Source organism: Condylostylus longicornis, unplaced genomic scaffold (genome assembly GCF_029603195.1).
Source record: "Condylostylus longicornis isolate FDR11 unplaced genomic scaffold, ASM2960319v2 ptg000031l, whole genome shotgun sequence".
NCBI classification, from domain to species: Eukaryota; Metazoa; Arthropoda; class Insecta; order Diptera; family Dolichopodidae; genus Condylostylus; species Condylostylus longicornis.
Window position 1 is genome coordinate 1291192 of NW_026578000.1, and position 24322 is coordinate 1315513.

General features: G+C 24.5%; 3 protein-coding genes across 5 annotated transcripts in view; 2 read left to right on the forward strand and 1 right to left on the reverse strand.

Annotated features, from left to right (window-relative positions):
- Nucleotides 1-16282, forward strand: part of LOC129608309 (lethal(2) giant larvae protein) — a 44876-nt gene extending 28594 nt beyond the window's left edge. The window contains exons 3-11 of one of the 3 annotated variants that reach the window (XR_008696884.1): nucleotides 6946-7727; nucleotides 7813-8355; nucleotides 9736-9813; nucleotides 11828-12467; nucleotides 12532-12637; nucleotides 12689-13771; nucleotides 13935-13990; nucleotides 14661-14769; nucleotides 14918-16282. Coding sequence is in view for 2 of the 3 variants with exons in the window: in XM_055519745.1 (XP_055375720.1) it covers nucleotides 6946-7727; nucleotides 7813-8355; nucleotides 9736-9813; nucleotides 11828-12467; nucleotides 12532-12637; nucleotides 12689-13771; nucleotides 14661-14769; nucleotides 14918-15044 (3468 nt within the window). In the remaining variant the exon portion in view is untranslated. The remainder of the gene's footprint in view (nucleotides 1-6945; nucleotides 7728-7812; nucleotides 8356-9735; nucleotides 9814-11827; nucleotides 12468-12531; nucleotides 12638-12688; nucleotides 13772-13934; nucleotides 13991-14660; nucleotides 14770-14917) is intronic. The other 2 variants (XM_055519745.1, XM_055519746.1) reach the window with 2 other exon arrangements.
- Nucleotides 16283-17257: 975 nt separating this feature from the next.
- Nucleotides 17258-20242, reverse strand: LOC129608371 (uncharacterized). The gene is made up of 5 exons (XM_055519855.1): nucleotides 20012-20242; nucleotides 18519-19780; nucleotides 18071-18461; nucleotides 17475-17998; nucleotides 17258-17405 (listed from the first exon to the last, which is right to left on the reverse strand). The coding sequence occupies exons 1-5, from the start codon at nucleotides 20240-20242 to the stop codon at nucleotides 17258-17260; spliced, it is 2556 nt and encodes an 851-aa protein (XP_055375830.1).
- A 458-nt stretch (nucleotides 20243-20700) lies between these two features.
- LOC129608347 (serine--tRNA ligase, cytoplasmic) lies at nucleotides 20701-22654 on the forward strand. The gene is made up of 3 exons (XM_055519822.1): nucleotides 20701-20915; nucleotides 20975-21168; nucleotides 21239-22654. The coding sequence occupies exons 1-3, from the start codon at nucleotides 20792-20794 to the stop codon at nucleotides 22415-22417; spliced, it is 1497 nt and encodes a 498-aa protein (XP_055375797.1). The 5' UTR covers nucleotides 20701-20791; the 3' UTR covers nucleotides 22418-22654.
- Nucleotides 22655-24322: the final 1668 nt, after the last annotated feature.

Genomic DNA, 24322 nt, shown 5'->3' on the forward strand with positions numbered 1-24322 from the left:
TTACACAGAAAAATTTATATGAAATTTGTGAATTCGTCTGTTATACGCACGTTAAAATAAATAAAAGTGGTTGTAAATGATTGTAATGATTGTAAATTAATTGTAAATTTAATAAATGTTTGATTATTTTTTGATTTAATTTCTTAGAATGCGGGCTTTTATTATTATTTTATTGTTATTCAATTATTAATTTCATTTATTCAATATTTTTTTCTGAATTTGTCAATTATATAGATTGATAATGAATAATTTTGAATTTATTGAATTATTTTTTTACAACAAAAAATTAAATTATGTAATTTTGAATTTTTTTTCATTTTAATGGTAACGATGGGACAATTTACGCTTAATATACTTTATATGTTTCATTCAAATATTCAAAATATATAAATCAAATTGACTAGAACTTAAATGAATGCTGGTTATTATTAAACGTGACTGTTGTTTTTTACAAACGACTGAATGGAAATAATTAATAAAATAATAAAATATTTTTGTTAGTTTTTCTTATTTTAGAATTTCGAATAAGTGTCTATAAAAATATTCAAAAAATAAACTGTAGAAGTTATAAAGTTGTTATGAATCTTGATTTAAGGTGATGTAAAGTGTACTATTATATATTATAAAATGGTTCGTTAATAATTTATCAAAGCAGGTCTAAATTTATTGATTGATTGAAAAATATAACACATTATTTCTTTTTTAATTTCACTCATGCTAGCGAGTTAGCTCCATTAAATTTCATTTTTGCATCAATTTCAGAGTTTATTGTCAACTATTTTATTATCAGTACGTTTTATGTTGCTGAATAATATTTTCAACGAGAATATAACTTAAAATAGCTATTATAACTTAATAGGAGGTTGAGTAATGAAGTAAGTATAATGTATATATAATGTATATTCTTGGAATACTATAGAGCTAACATTATAATATGTACGTTATTACGTATTAGCTCTATTGTATCAGTAAGCGTCATCAGCCGCCAAATACAATTAAGGTCAAAGTTGTTTCTTGAAAACTTGACTCGTTCTAATTTAACATTTAACTTTTATGTCCTTAGAGCATTTGAACAACATTCTTTTGTTCATTTTAGTTGTACATCTATTGACAACACTTACTTGTATGTTAACTTTAAATGTTTGTTTTTTTAAATTTTTTTCTGAGTGTGCCATATTTTTAGTTTAGCATTCAAAAAATAAAAAATCATATTTTAAATCACAGTTTTCTTTTCTGTCTTGTTTTTTTGATAATTTCTTAAAGTTCTTTTCATTTACTGCCATTTTATGGTTTATGTTATGGGACATAGTAAAAGGAGTCACGCTGCTTCTTTTTAAATCTAGTATAAACTTGCTTTTGACTTTTTATTTTTTTTTAATTTTATACTTTGGCATTTCGTGTTTTTCAATTTCTTAAACGCTTTAGGTTACGGCCCATGTAAATTATGTATGTTAGTTTGTTTGAAAAAAAAAAAACAAATAGTAAAAATTATAAAGATAGAATAAAAGGCATAAGAAAAACCAGTTTTATTTATACAGGTATAAATTTTTTATTTTTATTATTTTTATTTACCTAGGTGGAAAACTTTATTTTGTGGTTAATTTTTATTTAGTGTATGCTTCTTTTATTTTTCTTTAAGATTTCTAACGGTAAAAAAATGAAGGGTTTTTCTATCTAATAGAAAACAAGGTTTACTTTTGCTGTTGTTGTCTTTTTTGAGAAATAAATTGAAAAATATAAAAACGATACGATTATAATTGATTGTAAATTCTTTCAAATTTAATAATCGAAAAAGTTAAAAGATCGTTTAATAACATTGTGAAATAAAAGCTAAGCTTTACTTACATGGAGCAATTGAGGTGCGGTTGATCTCTTTCGTTTTATTTCTCATATTTAATATTTTGTTAAGAGCATTTAAATTAAGAATATTAAAAACATTAGTGTAATTTTATGTACTCGTGCATAATTTTGGTATTATTATTCTTTGTTTAATGAGATGTTATCCTTCCTGTTTGTTTATTTGATGTCACTTTTAATACGGTAAAATTTAGGCTGCAATATTGTTAAATGTTTGACAATATTATGGAAACGATTTGCAACGAAACTTTAACTTTTTGTGTACATATGTATACTTATACAAGATATTTGATATTTGACAGTTCACAGTTTGAAGTACGCAGGTGACGGCTGACGGTTCACAGATGACATTTCACACTTGACAGATGTCAGCTGACATTTGGCAGGTGACACCTGTCGGTTGACATTTGACAGGTGACAGCTGACTTTTTACTGTTGACAGGTGACAGATGACAATTGACATTTGACAGGTGACAGTAGGCGGGTGATATTTTCTAGCTGGCAGTTGACAGGTGACTGTTGAAATTCTAGTTTAGCAGCGAGTTAAAAATAAAAAGAGCGACAAAAAAGCCGCAAAGGAATAGATCATATTTATCTTAGATATCATAGAGTCTAAAAATTAAAGAATAATAATTTCTATTTTTGTTCTTTTAGTTAGCAGTTCGACAAAAATTTTAAAATTCGTGCAATTGTTTGCTGTTACATAAAGTTTAGGTGATTTTTGAATTGCAGATGATAATGTGTGGTTCAAGTTGATTAGTTGGTGCACATTAGCTTAATTTTACAGTAAAACATTTTTAATATTAAGAAGATATAATAAAAATAATGTGTAAAAAGACATTGTTTTGTACAAAAAATCTAACAAAAAATAATTTTTTTTTTTAATTTATAAAACTCAACTATATAAACTGCAGTAAGCAAAAACATTAATAAAATTTTTGACGTTATGCAAAATCGTGAGATAATTTTTTTTTTTGTGGTTATTTTGAATATTATATAGAAACAATAGAGAATTTAGTTGAATAAGAATTAAGCTTAATGCTTTATTTGAAAACTTATAACGTAATTAAAAGATTATTAAATTAAATTAAATAATGAATAAAAATAATGCAAATTTAGATTTCTATTCAATGTTTTATGGTATATAACAGTTTCTTAAAAAAATTAAGAAAATGTTCTTGAACCCAATAGTTACATAATTTTAAAGTAACAAATTTTGTATATAAATTCTTGTGCATATTACATAATGTTCGCTTACATAATAGATTGTGTAAATTGTGTATTAAGTCATGTTTTTCTCGCATTGTAACAAATCTTAAACGCTCTGTTATGGTACTTCAAACAAATCAGCATTGTTAAAATCAGTTTAATTTATAATATTAATATACATATATATTTTATTGAAATTTTTGAATTAGAATCCACAAATAAATTAATTTGAAAATTCGAATATTCTGTAGAAATAAATTGATAATTTTTAATTTTCCCTTCCCTACTTAATGATAATGACAGAAAATTCTCACTATGTGCGTTGTGTAGGAGTGGTGGAGTTTTTTTCTTTCTTTGGTTTGTGAAAAAGCCGACAATAATCACATATCTGTCATATCATTTTGTTTATTATCACAAAAAATATTTTTCTTTTTCCGTTACACAAACATACATGAATGTATACCAGGCATGTTTATAATTTAAGATTTTTTGTAATTTTTTAATAATAGTATTTTTCAGAACACCATAAATAGATTAAACTATTTAATAACAAAAACAAAAATTCTAAACTTTTTTTTTCCTATATAATTAAAGATAACGGATAAAATAAAGAACTATTATTATTATTATTATTATTATTATTAGGGCCGTCCCTCACTTTACCTCCCAATTTCTCTGTAAAATTTTACTATACATAGCATATGATAGTGAACAATAAAATTAGAAAATTTTAAAGAAAATCTTTTGGGTAAGTCAAAAGTAATAATTTTTTTGGGTATGCCATCATCAAAAACATGAATCACATTTTTTTTTATATTGGTGGCAAACAATGGACGCTTTAAAATTAATGGGTTTAATTTTTTGAATTGTTTTTTATTTCTTTTCTTTTTTTTTATTAAGTTTTGTATTTCAATTCTTTTTTTCTGTTCCAATTTTATGAAAACTTTAAACCACCTATAAAGTTTCTTGTTGGAAAAAGACCAAAATTTTTTTTTTGATTTCTTTAGAATGAAAGTTGAAATGCCTAAAAGCTTTTCATATTGTGATGCTTACATCATTAATCATTTTGTAACATTCCGATCTATTTAATAAATGAATAGAAAATAATTTTGAAGAATTTGAATCTTTAAAATTGTACAAATTAAATTTATTTCTTTTTTTTTTCAATTTAAGCTAAATTTTGAATAAAATTTATATATGTACATATATAGTTGAATTATATACAATATGTACTCATGTATAATATATTCGCATTCATATTTAGCTAAATTTAAAGTAAATTCAATATTTGTAAGTACTATCGTAGGGTATTTTTAATGCAATTTAAATAAAATAATTGAAAATTTTAATTTTTTGTTTTCCATTTCATAAACATTTTTTTATGAGCTATTAAAATAATAGTAGTTAAGTTTTAAGATATTACGAAATATCCAGTTTCAATTTACGATATTAAAAATTCTGCATCTGCATATAAAATGATTGATTAAAATATAAAATAATTATTTAAATTTTAATTTAATTAAGATAAGATAAGCAAAAATGTCTGCAGTCAACTTAGAATTTATCTATTTCTCATTAATAAAGATATAGTTTAATTTATATAATACATTTTAGGGGTAAATTATATTTATGTACGATATATTTTGCTCTACTTACATATAGGTGGCTTAATACGCTATACTCTAATCAAATAAACTGTTTATTTAAGAATAAATTAATAATGGATACAATGATTTTTTTTTTTCATTTCACTCACTTTCATTTGGTTCAATGATTTAACCCTTTAATACGTTTCATTATTTTAGTTGAAGTATAGTATAAACGAAATTTTGAGATATGTTAAGCGAATATGTTAGAAAATCAATCAAAATCAAATCAAAAAAATTTAATATGGTAAATTTATTTCTTCAGAAACTAAAATTGTGTTTTGTGAAGAATTTTTTTGCTTTTGTTCTTTTAGTATTATTATTTTTTTTTTTTGTTTGAAGACTACAATTTGTAACACATTTCTGTATATTATTCTTTTTTTTTTTTATTTACTAACAAGAAATGAAGATGGATTTAGATTCCAAAAAAAAAAAACTTAATTACTTTTGACATTATACTTGTCTACTAATTTTTTTTAATACTGATATTTTTTGTTCTATATCTATTTTATTTGAAAGTAATGGAAATTAGCATTGGTTTCAGAGATTAGTTGTTAAATTTACCATGCGGAAATTAATGATTTGAACTGGAAATTAAAAAAAAAAGAAGAAAAATACAGAAAAATTTTAACATTTGATTTACTTAAAATATAAATGATCAACGTTGATTATGTTAGACCTGAAGATTTCTAAAATCTCTGAATAATTTCTAAAAGGTATTCAAAAAGGATTTTGGTATTACAGCTCACATTTATTGTACATTATGTATGACAATCAACATATATTGGAGTACAATGATCATTTTAAATTTTAAAAATTGACCATTTTATTGTATAGATTTTGTAATGATGTTAAATTGTTGTGTATTTTGTTTTTATGTGAAATCGAAGTTTTTAAAAAAAAGTATTCATTTTCAATTAGTTTTATGAGTCATTTTGTTAAAAAATTAAAATAACTTAATAAAAATATATGAATTTTTTAAACTTTCTCATAAAAAACTTTGCGTGTAGAATAAATTTTTAAATATAGGTACTCAATGTATATGATGTCATCATAAAGATTTCTTTTAAATTTTAAATTAAACAGTTTTGAGTGAAAAATAGTCATGCTGTGCACTATACATAACATTGCGTTCTATTCTTTTTTAAAGCTCAACTGTTTTGCTTTAATCAACTAACTTTAATCAACGAGGAAAGGGTTAAATGGCGGTATCATATAAAGGAAAATAGTGGTGAAAATTGAAACATTTTTTTTTGTGGTGGCGTATTATTAAACTAAAGTAATATTAAATTGAAAAATATTCTGGTCTAGCTTGTGGTTGTATTGGAATATTAAATCTTATCTTGTATATATTTTCATATAGTCTTACTTTTAATTTAATTCTAATTTCAAAATTTTAAATGCAATTTAAATAATTTAATTAAATTTGCATAAATAATTTTATATATGATATAATAAAAAAATTAATTTTGAATTAAAATGTTAATTTCTGATTAAAAATTATTTCAGTTTCTATTTAATGTATGCGTTTTTTTTTAAATGATAAATTTTAAAAGTTCAATGACATCATAATCTCGTTTGATATTTAAATTACACTCTACGCTTCCATAAATTACATAATTTGAATTGAGTTTGAGTACTTATTTGTACTATATTGTGTTTATAAAAAAAGAGATCGAGTTTAAGAGTATTTTATGAATGAAAAAAATTTCAAATTTTTTTTTTTATTTTTAATTTGTTTATTATTTTCCGTTTCATTTTTTTTATAATGAAAAAGATAATATGATTTAATTCCGTTTTACATTAGCTCTATTCATTTAACATAATATATTGTTATAGAAATGATCCATAGATGTCGTAGTGTAGGTTTGAGAGGGGATGAATTTGAAGTTAGTTATTCTCTCTTTTTCTTTTGCCTTCTTCTAAATTCATACTGAAATACAGCAAACTATAATATTCTATAAATAGATCTTGTCGCAGTTTATTTCTATAATATGTGATTCACACTGCATATGTTTTGGTTTTAATTTACATAACAAAAGAGGAAAAGATGAAACCTTATTAAATTAATTAAACGGAAATAGCACAACAATTTTTTGCGAAAATTTTTTAAGTAAATACTTATATATGTATATATTTTTTTTTCTTATTATTTAATAAATCAAATTTTATTTTTAAAATGTGTGAAATATTATTAATTGTTCTTGTATATTTTTTTTTTGTTTTACATTAGACTGTACAACATGGATTTCCACATAAACCATCTGCAATTGCTTATGATCCTAAAATGCAATTATTTGCAATTGGTACACATTCTGGTGTAATAAAAGTATTTGGAAGGCCTGGTGTTGAGTTTTATGGACAACATAATCCAATGCCCGGTTCAAATGCATCAGATTGCACAGTACAATTATTGGAATGGGTACCAGGTACTGGTAGAATTCTATCATTAACAGCTGGTAATCAATTAATATTATGGGAACCAGCTGGTATTATGTTAATACCAATAAAAACATTACCATTCGATGGAAAATTAAAGAAAGTTTCATCATTATGTTGTTCATATGCAAAAGATATTGTATGGATTGGTACTGAAGGTGGTAATGTTTATCAATTTGATTTAAAATCATTTTCGGTGAAAGAACCTGTTATATATCATGATATTGTATTAGAACAAGTACCACCAACATATAAATTGAATCCGGGTGCAATTGAATCAGTTAAACAATTGCCTAATTCATGGTCAAAGCTATTAATTACATATAATCGGGGATTATGTGTACTATGGGATTTAGAATTAAATTCTGTAATACGTTCATTTATTGCACCCGGACATGGTCAAAGTGTTGGTATTCATGTTAATACAAATGGTGATCAATTTACATGGTATCATGCGGACGGTTCATATGCAACATGGAATGTTGATATGGATGTACCACCGAAAGATCAAAATTATGTCCCATATGGACCGGATCCTTGTAAAAGTATTAATCGTTTGATAAAAGGAAAACGAAAGTAAATTATTTTTTTTAAGTTTTATTTTAAAATCAAATTAAAATTTAATATTTTATGTATAATTTTTTATTATGTTTAATTTTAGTGGTAAAGATATGGTAATTTTTTCGGGTGGCATGCCGAGATCTGCATATGGTGATCATAATTGTGTATCAGTACATTGTACAGATGGAACAAAAATATGTTTAGATTTTACATCAAAAGTTATTGATTTTTTTGTTACATTCCAAGAAGATGATGATTCAAATCAAACAAATAAAGTTGAATCATTAATTGTTTTACTTGAAGAGGAATTATGTGCATTTGATTTAACAAATCCAAAATTAACAATATTAAAAACACCATATTTACATTCATTGCATGCATCAGCAATTACATGTAATTATTTAGCTTCACAAGTAACAAAAGAAGTTTACGAGAATATTGTGAAAGCTGGTAAAAAACAGGAAACAAATATCAGTGATATGGAATGGCCTATAAATGGTGGTTATTTAACAGATGAACATGATGAACCAACAGAATATGAAATATTATTAACTGGGCATGAAGATGGTTCAGTTAAATTTTGGGATTGTACTGGTGTTGTTTTAAAACCCATTTATGAATTTAAAACAAAATCATTGTTTGGGTTAGTTTCTCTTTCCTTTATTTTAATGACATTATTTAATTTAAATTATTGTTTTTATTTTATATCTGCTTGTATTTTTTTGCTTTGGCTTTACTTTTTTGTTTTGTGTATTCTTATTATTATATCATTTTTTTTTTAATTTAAAATCGGAAAGCGTTAAGGTAAGAGTTTGATTAAAGTATACTTGTTTTTTTTTTTCTAATTTTAGCAGTGATAATTCAAAAGTGATAAAACAAATTCATTATTTTTGTATGTTATAAACTAATATTTTTTTAAAATAAAACATTAAATTACAATATAAGGGAAAGTTTAAAATAATTTGCAGGTGTCAACACGAGATTAATTCGAATGATTGAATTCAAATTAAATCTTTTCACTTTTCATTTTTTTAAATATATTGTATTTCTTAATTTAGTTTTGTGTTCTATTTTTATTCTGTTCAAAATAATTGAATTTTCAATATTCTTAATTCTTGTTTATGATTCTTCTAATATTCTATTAAGACATTTTTAAAATTTCCATGGAAAAACTAAAGCAAAAATTGAATACATAAATATTTGGAAATATAAAAAAAATATTAAGAAAGTTTTTTTTTTATTTTGTATTTAATTATTTTAAGTATTTCTAAAAATTTTAGTATCTTTGAGTTTTATATTTAATTTAAATTTGTAGTTAACTGATTAATATTATTTGAAAACCAATTTAGATTAAGTATTAATTTTGATATTATTTCAAATATATTTTTAGAAATTATATTTTTAGAGTGGAATAAATAGAATTTTGGAATTTAGGATAAAGATACATATATATAATAATTTTGAGATGAAGAATATAATAATTTTGACTTTTACTTTAATTAGAAATAAATTAATTAATGTGAAATTTAAAATAATATCTATTTACTTTAAATTTAATATTTAATATTAATAGATATAACTATGATGAAATTTACACATTATTGTATTATGTGGGGAGTTTTATATTTGAATTTTTGTCATAATATTAACATATAATTGAATATTAATGTATGTATGTAATAATTAAACTAAAAAATACGACTTTAATCATTACGTTAACTAACACGCATTACACACATCACATCAAACATCATTTTTACTAACAATACATAAAATTAAATTATTTAATTTTCTAATTTTAAAGTTTGTACAAAAAAATTAAAAAAAAAGAATCTCTTATTACTATATAAGGGGTATATATACATATTATATAATAAAAAATATAAATAATAAAAATAATATAAAATAAAAAGGTATTTAAATATACATAAATATATAGGCGCCTGATATTTAAAAAAAAAACACAATTATGTTTTCAAAAATTTAAAAGTACAAAAAAATCAAATTTATTATTTGTTTCTAGGTTATTTGATGTGAATGATTATGTTTATCGTATATCCTGGCAGTCTGATTTTAACACAAGATTATCCTTAAATAAAAGGTGGGAATTTTTAAACAAAAAAAAAAAACACAAAAATTTCAGAGTTTAATTTTTTATTTAAAATTTAATTTAGAATTAAAAAGAATAAAAAGAAAGAGCAATAAAAAAAAACTTAGAAATGTACTTTGTTATTTTTCGTTAATTTTTTTTTTTTCTAGAAATTTGTATACATATTCATAAAATAAAAACAAAGAATGAATATTACAAAGAATAAATAAATAATTTTTATGCATGCAATCAATTCATTTTGATATGAGTTATTGCAAAATTTAAATAAAATATGCATTTATTACTTACAATTTATATTTTTGTAAATAAAAAAAATTTGTTTTTCATTTGTTAAGTTTAGTTTTCCAGTGGAAATTGATTTTTTTTACCTATTCTATTTCTAATTTATTTTGCACGGTAGTTTCCATTATGAAATTATATTGTAAACGTTTTTAATATTATTCTCATCAATTGTTAAGTTTATTATTTTTAAAAATCAATATAAGATGACCCACTTAGTGTTAAGTAAAAATGATTATTTTTACATCAAAAATGGATTAAAAGATTAAGAAGAGACTGAAAATCCTACGTTACTATAAAAATAAGTTTATTATACAATCTTTAATCATTTAATTTTTTTTATATCTATTCTGTATTATATTTTTTCCCTTTTACCTACTTTATAAAATTTCTTCATTTGCTACTTAGCACTTCTATATACTTTTCACAAATAATAATGTCTTTAAAATTGAAGAATTTAATTAATATAGGTAGAAATTTCTAAAAAATTGTATTAAATTAATTTGGAAATAATACAAAATTTTTAATAATTAATTGAACCAGTTCATTTAATGTACGAAAAAATTTAAATTTGAATGCACTAGTATTATTAAAAATTCAAAGTTTGTAATTTTTATTATTAATATACCATTTACTGGCATTGTAATCTCATTTAATCGGTTTATATAAAACTTATGATGCTTATTATTACTTTTATAAGAAATTAATATATTTATTAATTTCTATATATATAATTATATATATTAATATGAAATATAGTGATCTCTTCTAATCACTCGATGTGATATAATTATGTTTTATTAAGAAATATGCTTAAATTTTATATGAATACAAAACAGTTTTTTTTTTATATATGAAAGTAAGTGCATCTTCACTTTTTGTTAAATTAAGCATGTGTGTGTGAAATTCTATTGAAATTATAATTAAAACAATATAAAATTGATTTGATTTGATATTGTATAGATAGTGTATAAAAAACGAAAGAGAATTCGTTTGAAAGGTATTTTTAATAATAGCAAATAATTGAAGGATAATAAATATAATATAAGCTTGTATTTTGGAATTCATTAACCTTTCTTTTATTTTTTTGCCATCAATACGATTTTCGAATATTTAAGAGTTTTCACTAAACGTGGGATTTATTCCAAATTTTATTGTCATTTCTGAAATTTGTTTGAAAAGCGCTTTCTTAAAATGGTGACATAAATTTTTTATAGGAACGAAAAAAATGTTAAGTATAATAAATTTTACTGAAATTCTATTACTTTATTAATATAATTAAAACATAAAAAAACTAATAACATGCTAATCAAACAAATTAAAATTCATTTTAAACAAAATAATTTTTATTGGATCTGGATAATACAAATTAGATTATAGTATGTGAGCAGACCTCATGTTTAAACAACTTATATTAATTAATATATAGTAGTTTAATAAATTATAAATAAATTAATATTTAAAAAAATTCATTTAATTGTTGTGATAATTTTTTTTTTTCAAATTCAGCACTTACCCACTGAAATTGTTTTGTTATTGCTAGTGTTGTTGTTTTGTTGTGGCATAACTTAATGCAAAATAATAATTTCTTGCTTCTTGTTTCAGTCAATTTTATTTGATGTTTGATGCATTTTGAAAATTATATTGTTTTTTATAGTACATACATAAAATATGATTGTATTCAATTATTTTTTTTTTTTTGTTTATTTATTGTTTAATTTTTCAGTCATGGTGATGATTTAGATGGCGATCCACCACAGGATAATGAACCTGCAGATGATTCAGAGCCTCCATTTCGAAAAGCTGGTATATTTGATCCATTTTCAGATGATCCACGTTTAGCTGTTAAAAAAGTTACATTATGTCCAAATAGTGGACACTTTGCTGTAGCTGGTACAGCCGGACAAATAGTTTTTGCCCAATTTGCTGATCGTGAAAAACAGAAAGCTCTTAAAGTTACAACAATGAATCTAGTTAGTGATCGCGATGGATTTATATGGAAAGGGCATGAACAGTTAAAAGTCCGATCGCATTTATATGATGAAAATGCTGAACCTATTGGTGACAATTCAATTCACGTTGATGGTGTTTTACAAGTTCTGCCACCAGCTGCTATAACTTGCATATCAATGGAGAGTAATTGGAACTTATTAACAGCTGGAACTGCACATGGTCTCATTTTATTTGATTATATTAATCATCATCCAGTATTTCATAAATGCACTTTAAATCCAAATGATTTAACTGGAACTGGAGAACAATTATCAAGAAGAAAATCATTCAAAAAGACTTTGAGAGAATCTTTTAGGAGATTACGAAAGGGTAGATCTACAAGAAATAATCCAACAAATGCTACACAAGCTGCAGTAATAGTAGTTTCATAAACTTTTATTTTTAAATATTGTTTTGGTTTTCTTTTTTATTATTTAGATCGACACACGTCCAATAGAAAGGCAAGTTGAAGCTCGACCAGCTGACGATGGAATGGGATCTATGGTTAGATGTTTGGTTTTTGCCAAAACGTTTATTACAAATAGTAAGTTTTTTCTTTTTTTTACTGTTCACGTTACTACTTTTTGAATTTTAGTGCACAATACCGTCCCTACTTTATGGTCAGCAACAAATGCCAGCTGTGTTTCTGTTTTCCTTTTACACATTCCGCAATCAACTGAAAATGAAAATGAGCAACAAAAACGCATGGTTACAGCACAACTTGCGAAAGAAATACAACTAAAGCATCGAGCTCCAGTTGTTGGCATAAGTATTTTTGATAATAATGGTATTCCTTTGGAAATGACTGGTTCAGGAGCTGCCCCGCATCGAGTTTTAATTGCATCTGAAGAGCAGTTTAAAGTTTTTTCATTACCCCAATTAAAACCTGTTACAAAATATAAGTTAACTGCACATGAAGGTGCGCGTGTTCGTCGTTTACAATTCGCAACATTTTCATGCAAAATACCATCTGAATTAATACAACATGGTACAAGTCCTAGAAAAAATGAGCCTGCTGAATTAAACAGTGCTGACGATAACTCAAGTGAAAGTCAAATTCATCGAGAAATCGATTTGATGTGTTTGACAAATTTAGGTGACATATTGATTTTAACAATACCAGAATTAAAACGTCAATTAAATGCTGCAGCTATTCGACGTGAAGATATTAATGGTATATCATCATTATGCTTCACAAATCAAGGCGAAGCTTTATATATGTTATCATCTTCCGAAGCACAACGCATTAGTTTGTCTACTGCTAAAATTGTTGCTCCAGATGGAGCTATTGATTTAGAAGCAATTGAGGAAAAAGAAGATGAAACAGTTAGTGTAAATGAACAAGATACAATGGAAGTTGCATCAAATGAAAGTATTAATGGGTCTGCTGCAACTCCTATAACAATTGTTAAAGAAAAATTAAAAGTAATTGAAAGTGAACCCCATAAAATAAGTTCAGAAAAAATTCCTGCTCAAGAAACCGTAACGTCAACAGTAACCACAACGACAACAACTGCTGGTATAGGATTAACGAATGGTTATAATGGTGATACTTCACCAAATCGAGCGAACGAAACAATTTCGAGTTCAATTGGCGATATAACAGTAGATTCAGTGCGAGATCATTTGAATTCAACTGTAACAACATTATGTTCAACGACGACAGAAGAAACTGTTGGTAAGTAAAATAAATTACAATTTTTAGTGTGGCTTATTGAATTTCTAAACTTATAATTAATATGTACATTAATGTACATATCTCTTTTTCAATTTAAAAAATAATAAATTTTAGGTTTTTATTAATATATACATATATTTTTCCGATTTTTATCAAATTAAAGTTACAACCCAAAAGTCGACTTCTGAACATTCAAAAGGATTTTTCCATCGAAAATTGGTGAAAATTCTTTCTTAAATTTTTTCTTTTTTGTGCTTTCTGTTTACGTTGTTTTTGTACTTTGATATATTCCCAAAAGAATTTTGAATTATACATGCGTTAGAAGGGAAATAATAATGAAAATTAAAATTCCGAAATGCTAGAAATAATTTCAACTTTTTGCTTTTTTAAATTTTATTAATATTAGAGACAATTTAACTATAATTTTTAATTATTACGCTGCATATTATTATCATACTGCATAAAGAATGCCGCAAAAATTAAAAAAAATATTGACATATTTTTAAAATAGCAAAATTATGTTTATAATTTTTAAGAATTTTTAGTGCTAAATCGGAATTTTAAATTTTACTTTAAATTCATTTACTTAAATTTAATTAATTTAAATGTTTAATTTGTGTAATCGTCCATTTGGAAAAAAATTGGATATTGTACAATTATGTCCTGTTTCAACATTTATAATTTTTCGTATAAATTTTAATAGATTGTAAAGAATTTATTTGGTGAAGGGATTTTATAATATTTAAAATTAAGCAGCTTTATATGAATATTTTTCTTAAAACAATTTCTATGTTTTTTTATAGCTTCATTTTAATTATATTGTGTTTGTTTATATTAATTGTGAAAATCGCAATAATTGTTTTTTTTTTTTAAATGTTTTCATTTTAAGGTCGGCTTTCGGTCTTAAGTACACAGACAAATCAGCAAATAACTTCAGTTAATATGAAAGACATCACAGATTTTAATATAGCAAATTTAAAGGATTTAGCACCGCTCTGGTAAGATAAAATATGAACCTGATTGTAATTGGCTGCAAGATTATTTTTATGTTTTATATGTTTTTTTATAAATTAATATGATTAAGTTATTATTTATCTACATATTTTACTATTTATTTTATTTTACAAATACTGTTTTTTTTTTTAGTACTACCACCGAAACAAATACAAGTTCAGTAGTTATTAAATCAATTATAACAAGTATTTCTCACGATAAACAGAATGGTGAAACTGAAACAAAGACTACAACAACAAGAAAAGAAAGTCAATTTTAAAAGTTTACAATAAAAATAAATAAAAAAGAAAGAAAAAAAACAAATAGAAATTTTATAATATTTAAATTTAAGAAAATTAAAAAAAAAAAAAACTATTTTTTAAAAGTAATTTGTTAACAATAATTGTTCAAAATATAAGTATATGCATAAATATAAATACACAAGCATACATTTTCAACACCCCTTTACTTAATAAACAATATTATTTTGTTAAGCTATTTAATAAGTCTCTCTATAATTATCAAATTTTTTTCTAAACTGATGAAAGTAATTTGCATTTGGTTTCATAGTTTTTACCTTTTTCCTTTTATGTCAAGGTTTATAATAGATGCACATTGAATATTTTTGTTTTTTCTTATTAAATTGATCAAAAAATTAAATTGAATAAAAAAATACAATTTTACGTTGTAGTTTTTTGATAAATCATCTTCTGCGTAATATCATAAACCTTGTTTAAAAATTGTTGCAGTAAAAAAAAAACTATACAAAAAGTAAAATAAAAAAAAATTCATTGACCGAAAGTATTTCATATTTTGTTATAAATTTAGAAATATTAATAGTTTTATATATACAAAAATACATATTATACAATTGTTAGAAAATAAGGTTTTTAATTTTTTTTTAATAAGAGAAAGAGAATCATTTAAAAATGTTTTTTTTTTTTAAAATATAAATACAAAAATTGGCAGAAAATAGATTAATAGAACTTTTATTACGAAAATGTAAAAGTTATTTAAAATAATAAATCGTTAAGTAATTTTTGTACAATTAAATAACACTACATAATTCTTGTTCATTATAATTTCATTTCGACATTATATAACTAATGCATGCGTTTTTTTTTTTTGCTTGGATTGACATCTTAGCCTAAACCATCATAGTTATTTTTGCATCGAATCTATTTTCAATAATTATATTATCATAAATTAATAAATTGAAATAAAATTCAAATATTTCGTTATTAAATATGAAATTAAAATTCAATAATAATTTTTTTTACTTGACATAATAATATTTATAAATATTATGAGAATCAATTATGTTAAAAATTTTTTGCTACAAAAAAAAAATTCCAAAATTTCGGACTCTTACAATATTTTATTCGATTACTAAGCTTCCTTTATTCAATAAAATTCATAGAAAAATTAAAATTTTTTTAAAATTACTTCATTTATCATCGTCGTTAGCATCAATTTTAAAATTAATTTTGAAAAAAAAATTTAACTTTCTTGTAACCTTTTATTGAATAATCCTGTGTAAAATACAGTTAATTACAAACATAATTATAAAAAAAAAAGTACAATTGAATTGCCTTAAAACAACAATGAAAAAATTTTATCGAAGTTTTTTAATAAAATTAAATTATAAGTATATGTAGATTACATCCTCCTTCCACTAAATATATAGATTTATGATGTATACACATAAATATACTGATAAAAATTTTTATATAATTCGCACTAGACTGTTTTTTTTTTAATAATTTTTATAAAAATGAACGAAAACAAAAATATTGTTTTTTATGAAACTTTTTTATGGAATTTTAATTTATTTTTTTTTTTTTTCAATTTTATAAAATTTATATTGCACAGGAAAATAAAAACTCTAGTTAAAATAAAAATTTAGTAAGAAAAAATCCAAGTAATTTTATTATTAAATATTTAATTTAAAAAAGAAAAATACAGAAATAAATTTATATATACATATATATATATATATATACATACCACTTCAGTTAAGAAATAAAAAAAATGTAACACATCAATAAATTTTTTTTTAAGTTGTATATCTTGTCTTTTTCTTTGTATATCTTTTTGGCTCCCATTTTGAAACTTAAATTGTATTTTAATTTTTGTATATATATTTAAATATTTTTCTGAAATTTAATAAAGATCGATTACGAGTAATATATTGTTAAATCAATTCGATAGTGTAAATAAAAATGTAAGGTATTTGATCACAGTTTGGGTAATATAAAAATAGAAATTTCTATTTCCGAATTCCTTTAAAAATTATATTAATTACTTAGATGTTATTTTAATATTGCTTATTTAATTTTATTTATTTATGAATTATACAAAATTTATTGTACTTTAACAATTTTCAAAAGTAACAAAATTTCGAAACTAAAATAATAATTTTTTTAATAAATAAAATAAATAATATTTAATAACATAGAAAGTATAAACTAATATAAAATACTGTTATGAATATTATTCATCGTCCCTATTCGGTGTATAATCTGGTAGAAGTTCCCAAATTTTCATACGCCAACGTTGTCGTCGTTGTTCAGTCTCTTTTTCAAGCTTCAGAATTTGTGGCAACCTTCGCCACCTATCTAATATTTTCCAACGTAAGTTCCTGAAATACATATTAATTATAAAAAGAACAGAAAAATGTTACAATTATTGTATGAAATCAATTACTAACCATTGGTAATGGGATTCAGCCTGTTTTGTTTTCGTTTCTTCAACAATTTTCATTAATTTTGTAACTCCCAGCCAAATTTTAAATACATTTTCAGTTATTTTTAAATCATACCAATCAATAGCAACCATATATTTACTTCGCTCGTTTTGTAAGTATATCTGCCAAGATCCGAAATGGGTCCTTCTTAAAATTGTCTGATACATATAATCAGCTTTTTTTTCTCTATTTTCCCATATTTCAACAAAGAATTTAATCCAAGCTGCAAAAACTTTTCTTTTTAAGTTCTTCCGACGAAATATTTCCGCCTTTCTGTAATTATTTCGTTTTTTCGATACGATTTGTTTAAAAACTTCAATTCCATATCGACTGAGCAGTTTTCTACGAGCAAAATCTAAAGCAATTTTAGAGATTTCAAGAAAACGTTGTCGATCACGTTCCTTTTGAATTCTAGCTAATTTTTCTTGGCGTCGTTTTTCCTTTAAAGCTTCAATACGTTGTTTTTTTGCTTCTTCGTCTTCAAATCTCTACAAAAACATTTATAATGCGTTAGCAATATAAAACATTGTAATGGCGTTATATAAAAATTCAAAAGATACTTTGGCTTCTTCTGCAGCAATTTTTGCTGCTTCTCTTTCAGCTTCCTGTTGTAAACGCCGCTGTCGTGCTTGTTCATGTTTAATACTTCTTTCAATCGCACGCTGTTGCATTCTTTCCAAAAATTTAGTATCCATTAAAGATCTTCCTTGTAATTTTGCAAATTCCTCGTCTTCTTCATCCCGTAGATTTCCTACTAACTGAAGACATTTTGCTTTGCAACGATTTTTTTGTTCACCATTACGAATGACATTTTTCAATTCCATTTTTATTTCCTGTTGCGATAATTTTGCAGCCTCTGCTAATTTATTAAGTTTTAGTTCCATTATCATGCGTTCTTGACGTTCTAATTTTAACCGTTGTAATTCAATAATATCTTGTTGAACCTTGATTCTGAAAGTAAATATGAATATTAGATTTCATTTCTTACCATATTTGAAATCAACTAACTTTCTTTGATATTTTTTGGTTACTACTACTTCATTGTCATTACTCGGTCTGACTCTGTGTCCATTAGCATCAAATTCAGGGCGTTGCGAGTTTATTTTTGATATTTTTCTTTTTTCTCGCCGAATCTGATCTAAAAATGCATTGATTTTTAATATTCTGTCATCTTCGTTGTTACTAAAATTTTGTTTCTCTATTTTTTCTAATGTAGTAAAATGTATCCATCTCAAAAAGTATTTTCTCATTAAAATTTCAGTCGGTGGGCATTTTGGCCTAAATAGTTTAGTAATAGCATTAGTTTGTTCACTGTTTGACAAATCTGAATCACTTTTATTATCGATTTCCTCAGAAATATCTTGACTTCCATTATCTATAGAATTCATTTGAACAATTACTTGTAAGTCATTTGTATCAGGTAGAGCTCTTCTTATTCTCAACAAATCATCATTAACAGTAAAAACATAATCCTTATCGTCTCTTATATCCTCATTTCTAAATTGAATCTTTTCAACTATACAATTTTCATCAATTTCTTCTTCTTCCTGAAAATTGTTAATCTCTTCTATTTCAATAAATTTACTATTTCGTGAATCTATTTCGCCGTCAGAGCAATTTATGCTAAGAGATTTTCCAACAAGAGCAAATCCTTCTACAATCTCTCCATTTTGAAATTCAGTTTCAAAACGTATTAAACCTTCGTTGAATGACGGCTCACGAGAGTAATTGTGAATTTCTATGTTATCTTCAAATCGAACACAGCGATTTTCTTGTACTTCTTCAACATCATCTTTAATATTTATTTCAGGTACAAGTATTTGAGTTTTGTCATGAGAAGAAACGTGATTGTCTGGTGAGGTATACCCATTAACGCTTGGATTATTTTTAAGGTCACTTGAAACTTCGACTGGGCTCTTGGTTTCGGATTCAAATTTTTCATCGCTTGAGTTTGATTTTTCAACCGAATCATTCGATATTTTATTAGCTTCTTGAAGAGCTTCTATAGGCGCACAATAAAAATCATCTAGCACATCTGTACATTTTTCTAAACTTTGAAAAATCCCTTTATTACTTAAGGTTAATGTTAATTTTGGCCTTTGTAATTTCTTTGACATTTTAATGCGTGATTTTTCCAATTCAGTTTTTAATTTATTTAATTCATTATCGATATAATGATCCTCGACAGCCTGATTATGAGCTTTCACTTTATCTAACGCATATTCCTTCTCAGGTATCAATTCCTTTTTCGGTTTCGTAATACGCTCAATCTATAAAAAACAAATAGTTGAATAAAACGTTTTGAATTGAAAAAAAGCTAAAATTGTTTAACATGTAAAATTAATATTGTAACAAGCTATTAATAATATTGACCCTATTTACCAAAATATAATAATGTATAAAAATCAATAAAAAAAGCTATTATGCTATTCTAATATTTATACCTAGTAGTGGGTAAAATATTTTTATTTGTAAATAAAATGCAAATATTGGCAATATACCATCTCATGCCTCAAGTCCATTACTAGAGCTGGATTAATGCTGTGGTTAGGATTAATATCACCATTTAATAGTTTCATGTTTTTTTTCCCTATATAATCAATTTCAATAAATTTTTTCACTGTTTCTGTTTTTACGTTTAGAGAATTCATGTGCCGTTTCCGTATTCGATCCCATCTTGTCTCCTTAGATGTGATTATCTCATCATTACTGTTTTGAGATAATTCAGACATTATTATCAAAATATTTCATATATTTAACATGTAATTTTAAGTTTTGAATTTGATATTTCTTGCGAATTTCTCAAACAGAATTTTGTTTAAAAAATAGTTTTACAGAAACTACTTTGATATTTCAGTATAAATAATGATTGCTGAGCAACGAAAATCAATTTCTAAAATAATTTTATAACGTTGAAAATTAAGAATAATAAGTAAAATATTTTATCGTGGTTTTAAATTCCGTTAAATAGATGTGTCAACTTATCCACAACAGATGGTGCCACGTGAAAATTCAGTAAAAAAAATTTTAGTGTTGACTTTTGTAAATAATCGAAAAAAAGCTCTGAGATATGGATTCGATACTCGAAGATATATACTGCTGTCATTTTATTGTTTATTTTTTATTTAAATGAAGAATGAAATGTCAATCATGGAAACGTCACTTTTTTTTCTCAATACACTAGTTATTATTGACCGCATCGGAAGATTTCTGAAGCCACGTTGTTTAACTCTGGTTAGTTAAATTTTCTTATATTAGTGAAATCGTGGTATTTGAAGAAAATGGTTTTGGATTTAGATTTATTTAGAAGTGATAAAGGGTTTGACCCTGAAAAAGTAAAAAAAAATCAAGAACTTCGGTTTAAAGATGTTGGTTTAGTTGAAACAGTAATTGAGCAAGACACAGGTAACTTTTGAATGAAAGTACTGAATAAATTCAATAATTTATGTATGTTATTGCGTCAGAGTGGAGACAGAGGAGGCATCGAGGGGACAATTTGAATAAGGTAAAAAATGTTTGCAGTAAAGAAATTGGTGAAAAAATGAAAAAGAAAGAACCATTAGGTGATGAGTCAGAGTCTGTGCCTGATGAAATTAAGAAGGAGTTAACTGAAATTACATCAGATTTACTTAAAAGTCTTACTGTCAATCAAATAAAAGTATGTTTAAACTTGCTTTTTTAAAATATAATATTTTTAACTAAAGAAATATTTATAAACATTTTTGTAGAAATTACGTGTCTTAATTGATGAAGCTATGAGTGAAAATGAAATATTACTCCAAGAGGCAGAAAAAAAGCGTAATTATGCGTTGCGCGAAGTCGGTAATCATCTTCACGAAAGTGTACCAGTTAGTAATGATGAAGATGAAAATAAAGTTGAACGAACGTTTGGAAACTGTACTACAAAGGGAAAATATTCTCATGTTGATTTAATAGTGATGATCGACGGAATGAATGGAGAAAAAGGTGCTGTAGTTTCAGGCGGTAGAGGATACTTTTTAACAGGACCAGCTGTTTTCCTGGAACACGCTTTAATCCAACACTCTTTGCACATTTTATTCAATAAAGGTTATACACCCCTATATACACCATTTTTTATGAGAAAAGAAGTGATGCAAGAAGTAGCTCAATTATCTCAGTTTGACGAAGAACTTTATAAAGTGGTTGGAAAGGGCAGCGAGAAAGTTGAAGAAGAAGATGAGAAATATTTGATTGCAACTTCAGAACAGCCAATTGCTGCATACCATCGTGATGAATGGCTTCCGGAAACCTTATTTCCCATTAAATACGCTGGTTTGTCAACTTGTTTTCGTCAAGAAGTAGGATCCCATGGTCGCGACACAAGAGGAATATTTCGTGTCCATCAATTTGAAAAAGTTGAACAATTTGTTTTAACATCACCTTACGATAATCAATCTTGGGAAATGATGGATGAAATGATTGCTAATGCTGAAGAATTTTGTCAATCGCTAGGAATACCATATCGTATTGTTAATATTGTTTCTGGTGCTCTTAACCATGCTGCTTCGAAAAAACTTGATCTTGAAGCATGGTTTGGAGGAAGTGGAGCATTTAGAGAATTAGTATCTTGTTCAAACTGTTTAGATTATCAGGCGAGACGATTATTAGTTAGATATGGTCAAACTAAAAAACTGAATGCGGCTGTCGATTATGTGCATATGTTAAATGCAACAATGTGTGCTACAACTAGAGTAATATGCGCTATTTTAGAAACTCATCAAACTGAAACTGGTATAAAAGTTCCAGAGCCATTGCAAAAATATATGCCAGATAAATATAAAGAAGAAATTCCATTTGTTAAACCAGCTCCAATAGAAGTGGAAGCTTCTTCTAAAAAAGCTAAAAAGCACAAAGAAGGAATGGCAGGTAAACAACCTGCAGCTTAAAACATTTGTTTAGCTATTTATTAGTTAAAGTCCAAAATGTATTTAAAATGATATTTCTTAAATTAAAGGCATTTAAACGAGAAGCTCACTTATTTAAAGCATCATCTTTTGTAATTTTTATTTAATTATTTTTTAAAAGTAAAACTTAATGGGACTATTCAAAATTAATTTATAATTACAATTCAAAAATATAAATTTAGCTGATAAGTAATTAATAAAAAAATGCGATATCTATAATTTATTTTTTTTTATTGATTCAAAAAGGAACTAAAAAACTTGATCAAACATTTCTGTATTTACTCGTGTTTTTAATATACAATTTCAATAAAAATAGTAATATTTAGGGTTAACATAACTGTAGCTGTACTTGCTCAGCTCCCCAATTTATACCTTTTTTTCTCTTTCCCCAAAAAGTATGCTATTTTTGTTTATATAGTGTGTTGGAATATAAACGCTGTACATACATACATGCATTGCCTATTGAATCAGTTTAATGTTTTTTTTTTAAATCAATTGTATATATTTTAGAATGCAATAAAATTCAAACAATTTTCAAGAAAACTTCATAGGATACTTGAATGTATGAGGAATCGGAAATTAATGGAAATGGTATTCATATAGTTTTGGCAGAATAAAAAAAATTTAATATTAAATGCAAATTATGTAAGAGTAAGTTTGTCTCAAAACTCTATATGAAAATTTTGTATTATAAAAAAACAAAAAACTAATTTAACATTTGAGAAAATTCCTTAAATCCAATGTTTGCTTGGGGCAGTAATAAGAATCACTGTATATAATGCTTACTACACCGCTATCTTTTAATTTGTAACTTATCGTAATCTTTTGATTCGTTTTCATAACTTGTCCATAGATTTAGCAAGATTTATTAGAATAAATTGCCTCTGGATAGAATTGGAAAGGAAAAAATGATATTGGAATCATTTATCGTTAAATACATAATCCAATATTATTTATGGATATAAATTATTTGTGTAGTTAAATGTAAATGTAACTGAAAAATTAATATTTTTTAAACGATAATATTCTGTTATATTTATAGATTAGAACAGATTTAAAACTGTTATAAAACTATAAATATAAGGAACCGGTAAATATTCAAAATCTGAAATTCAATGACAACTAAAAATGAAAAAAAAAAGAAAAGCTTTATTTTATTTCCAATTTTTAAGCTTTCTCTTTAACCGTTTTTACAAAATGAAAATTTTTTTTTAATTTTAAATTTTAACTTCCTCTCTTTCTTTCTCTCTTTTTTAACTAACTGTAAAATGAAATTTTTTGTATCACAAAAACTTCATATATTTGTAGTTGTGTATGGTTTGTTATGCCTATTCAAATTTTATTACTTTTATAGAAGAAAATGAAAAGAGAGAGAGAAAAAAAACGAAACACAGAAGAGAGTGAAAATGCATTTTTATCCTTTTAGAGAATTTTTGTTCTTATAAACTGATTAAATAAAGTTACATACATTTACATATGCATATACATCAAATACCTATATACACAAATTTTGATATAAATATGAGAAAAATTAAAAAAAAAAAAAATTTATTATAATGGAATCTTATTTTTGCGCATATACAAATAAAAAAAATAAATTTTATTTTTGTAGAGCTTAATCATCAATATTAGCATCAATGTTTAGTATCACTGGTATTTTTTTTTGATTGTTATACAAATAAACAAAAAACAAATGAGAGAGAACAGAAAAACAAAAATAAAAAACAAAATAATAATAATAAAATTTTTCCTTTTAATATTTTAAATATTTTGCCGCAGAAATAAAAATTAATGTACATATAAGAAAATGAGAAAAAATTATAAAGAAAACCGCAAATAATAAAAGAACAAAATGAAAAACGAGAAAGTGAAGAAAACAAAGAAAAA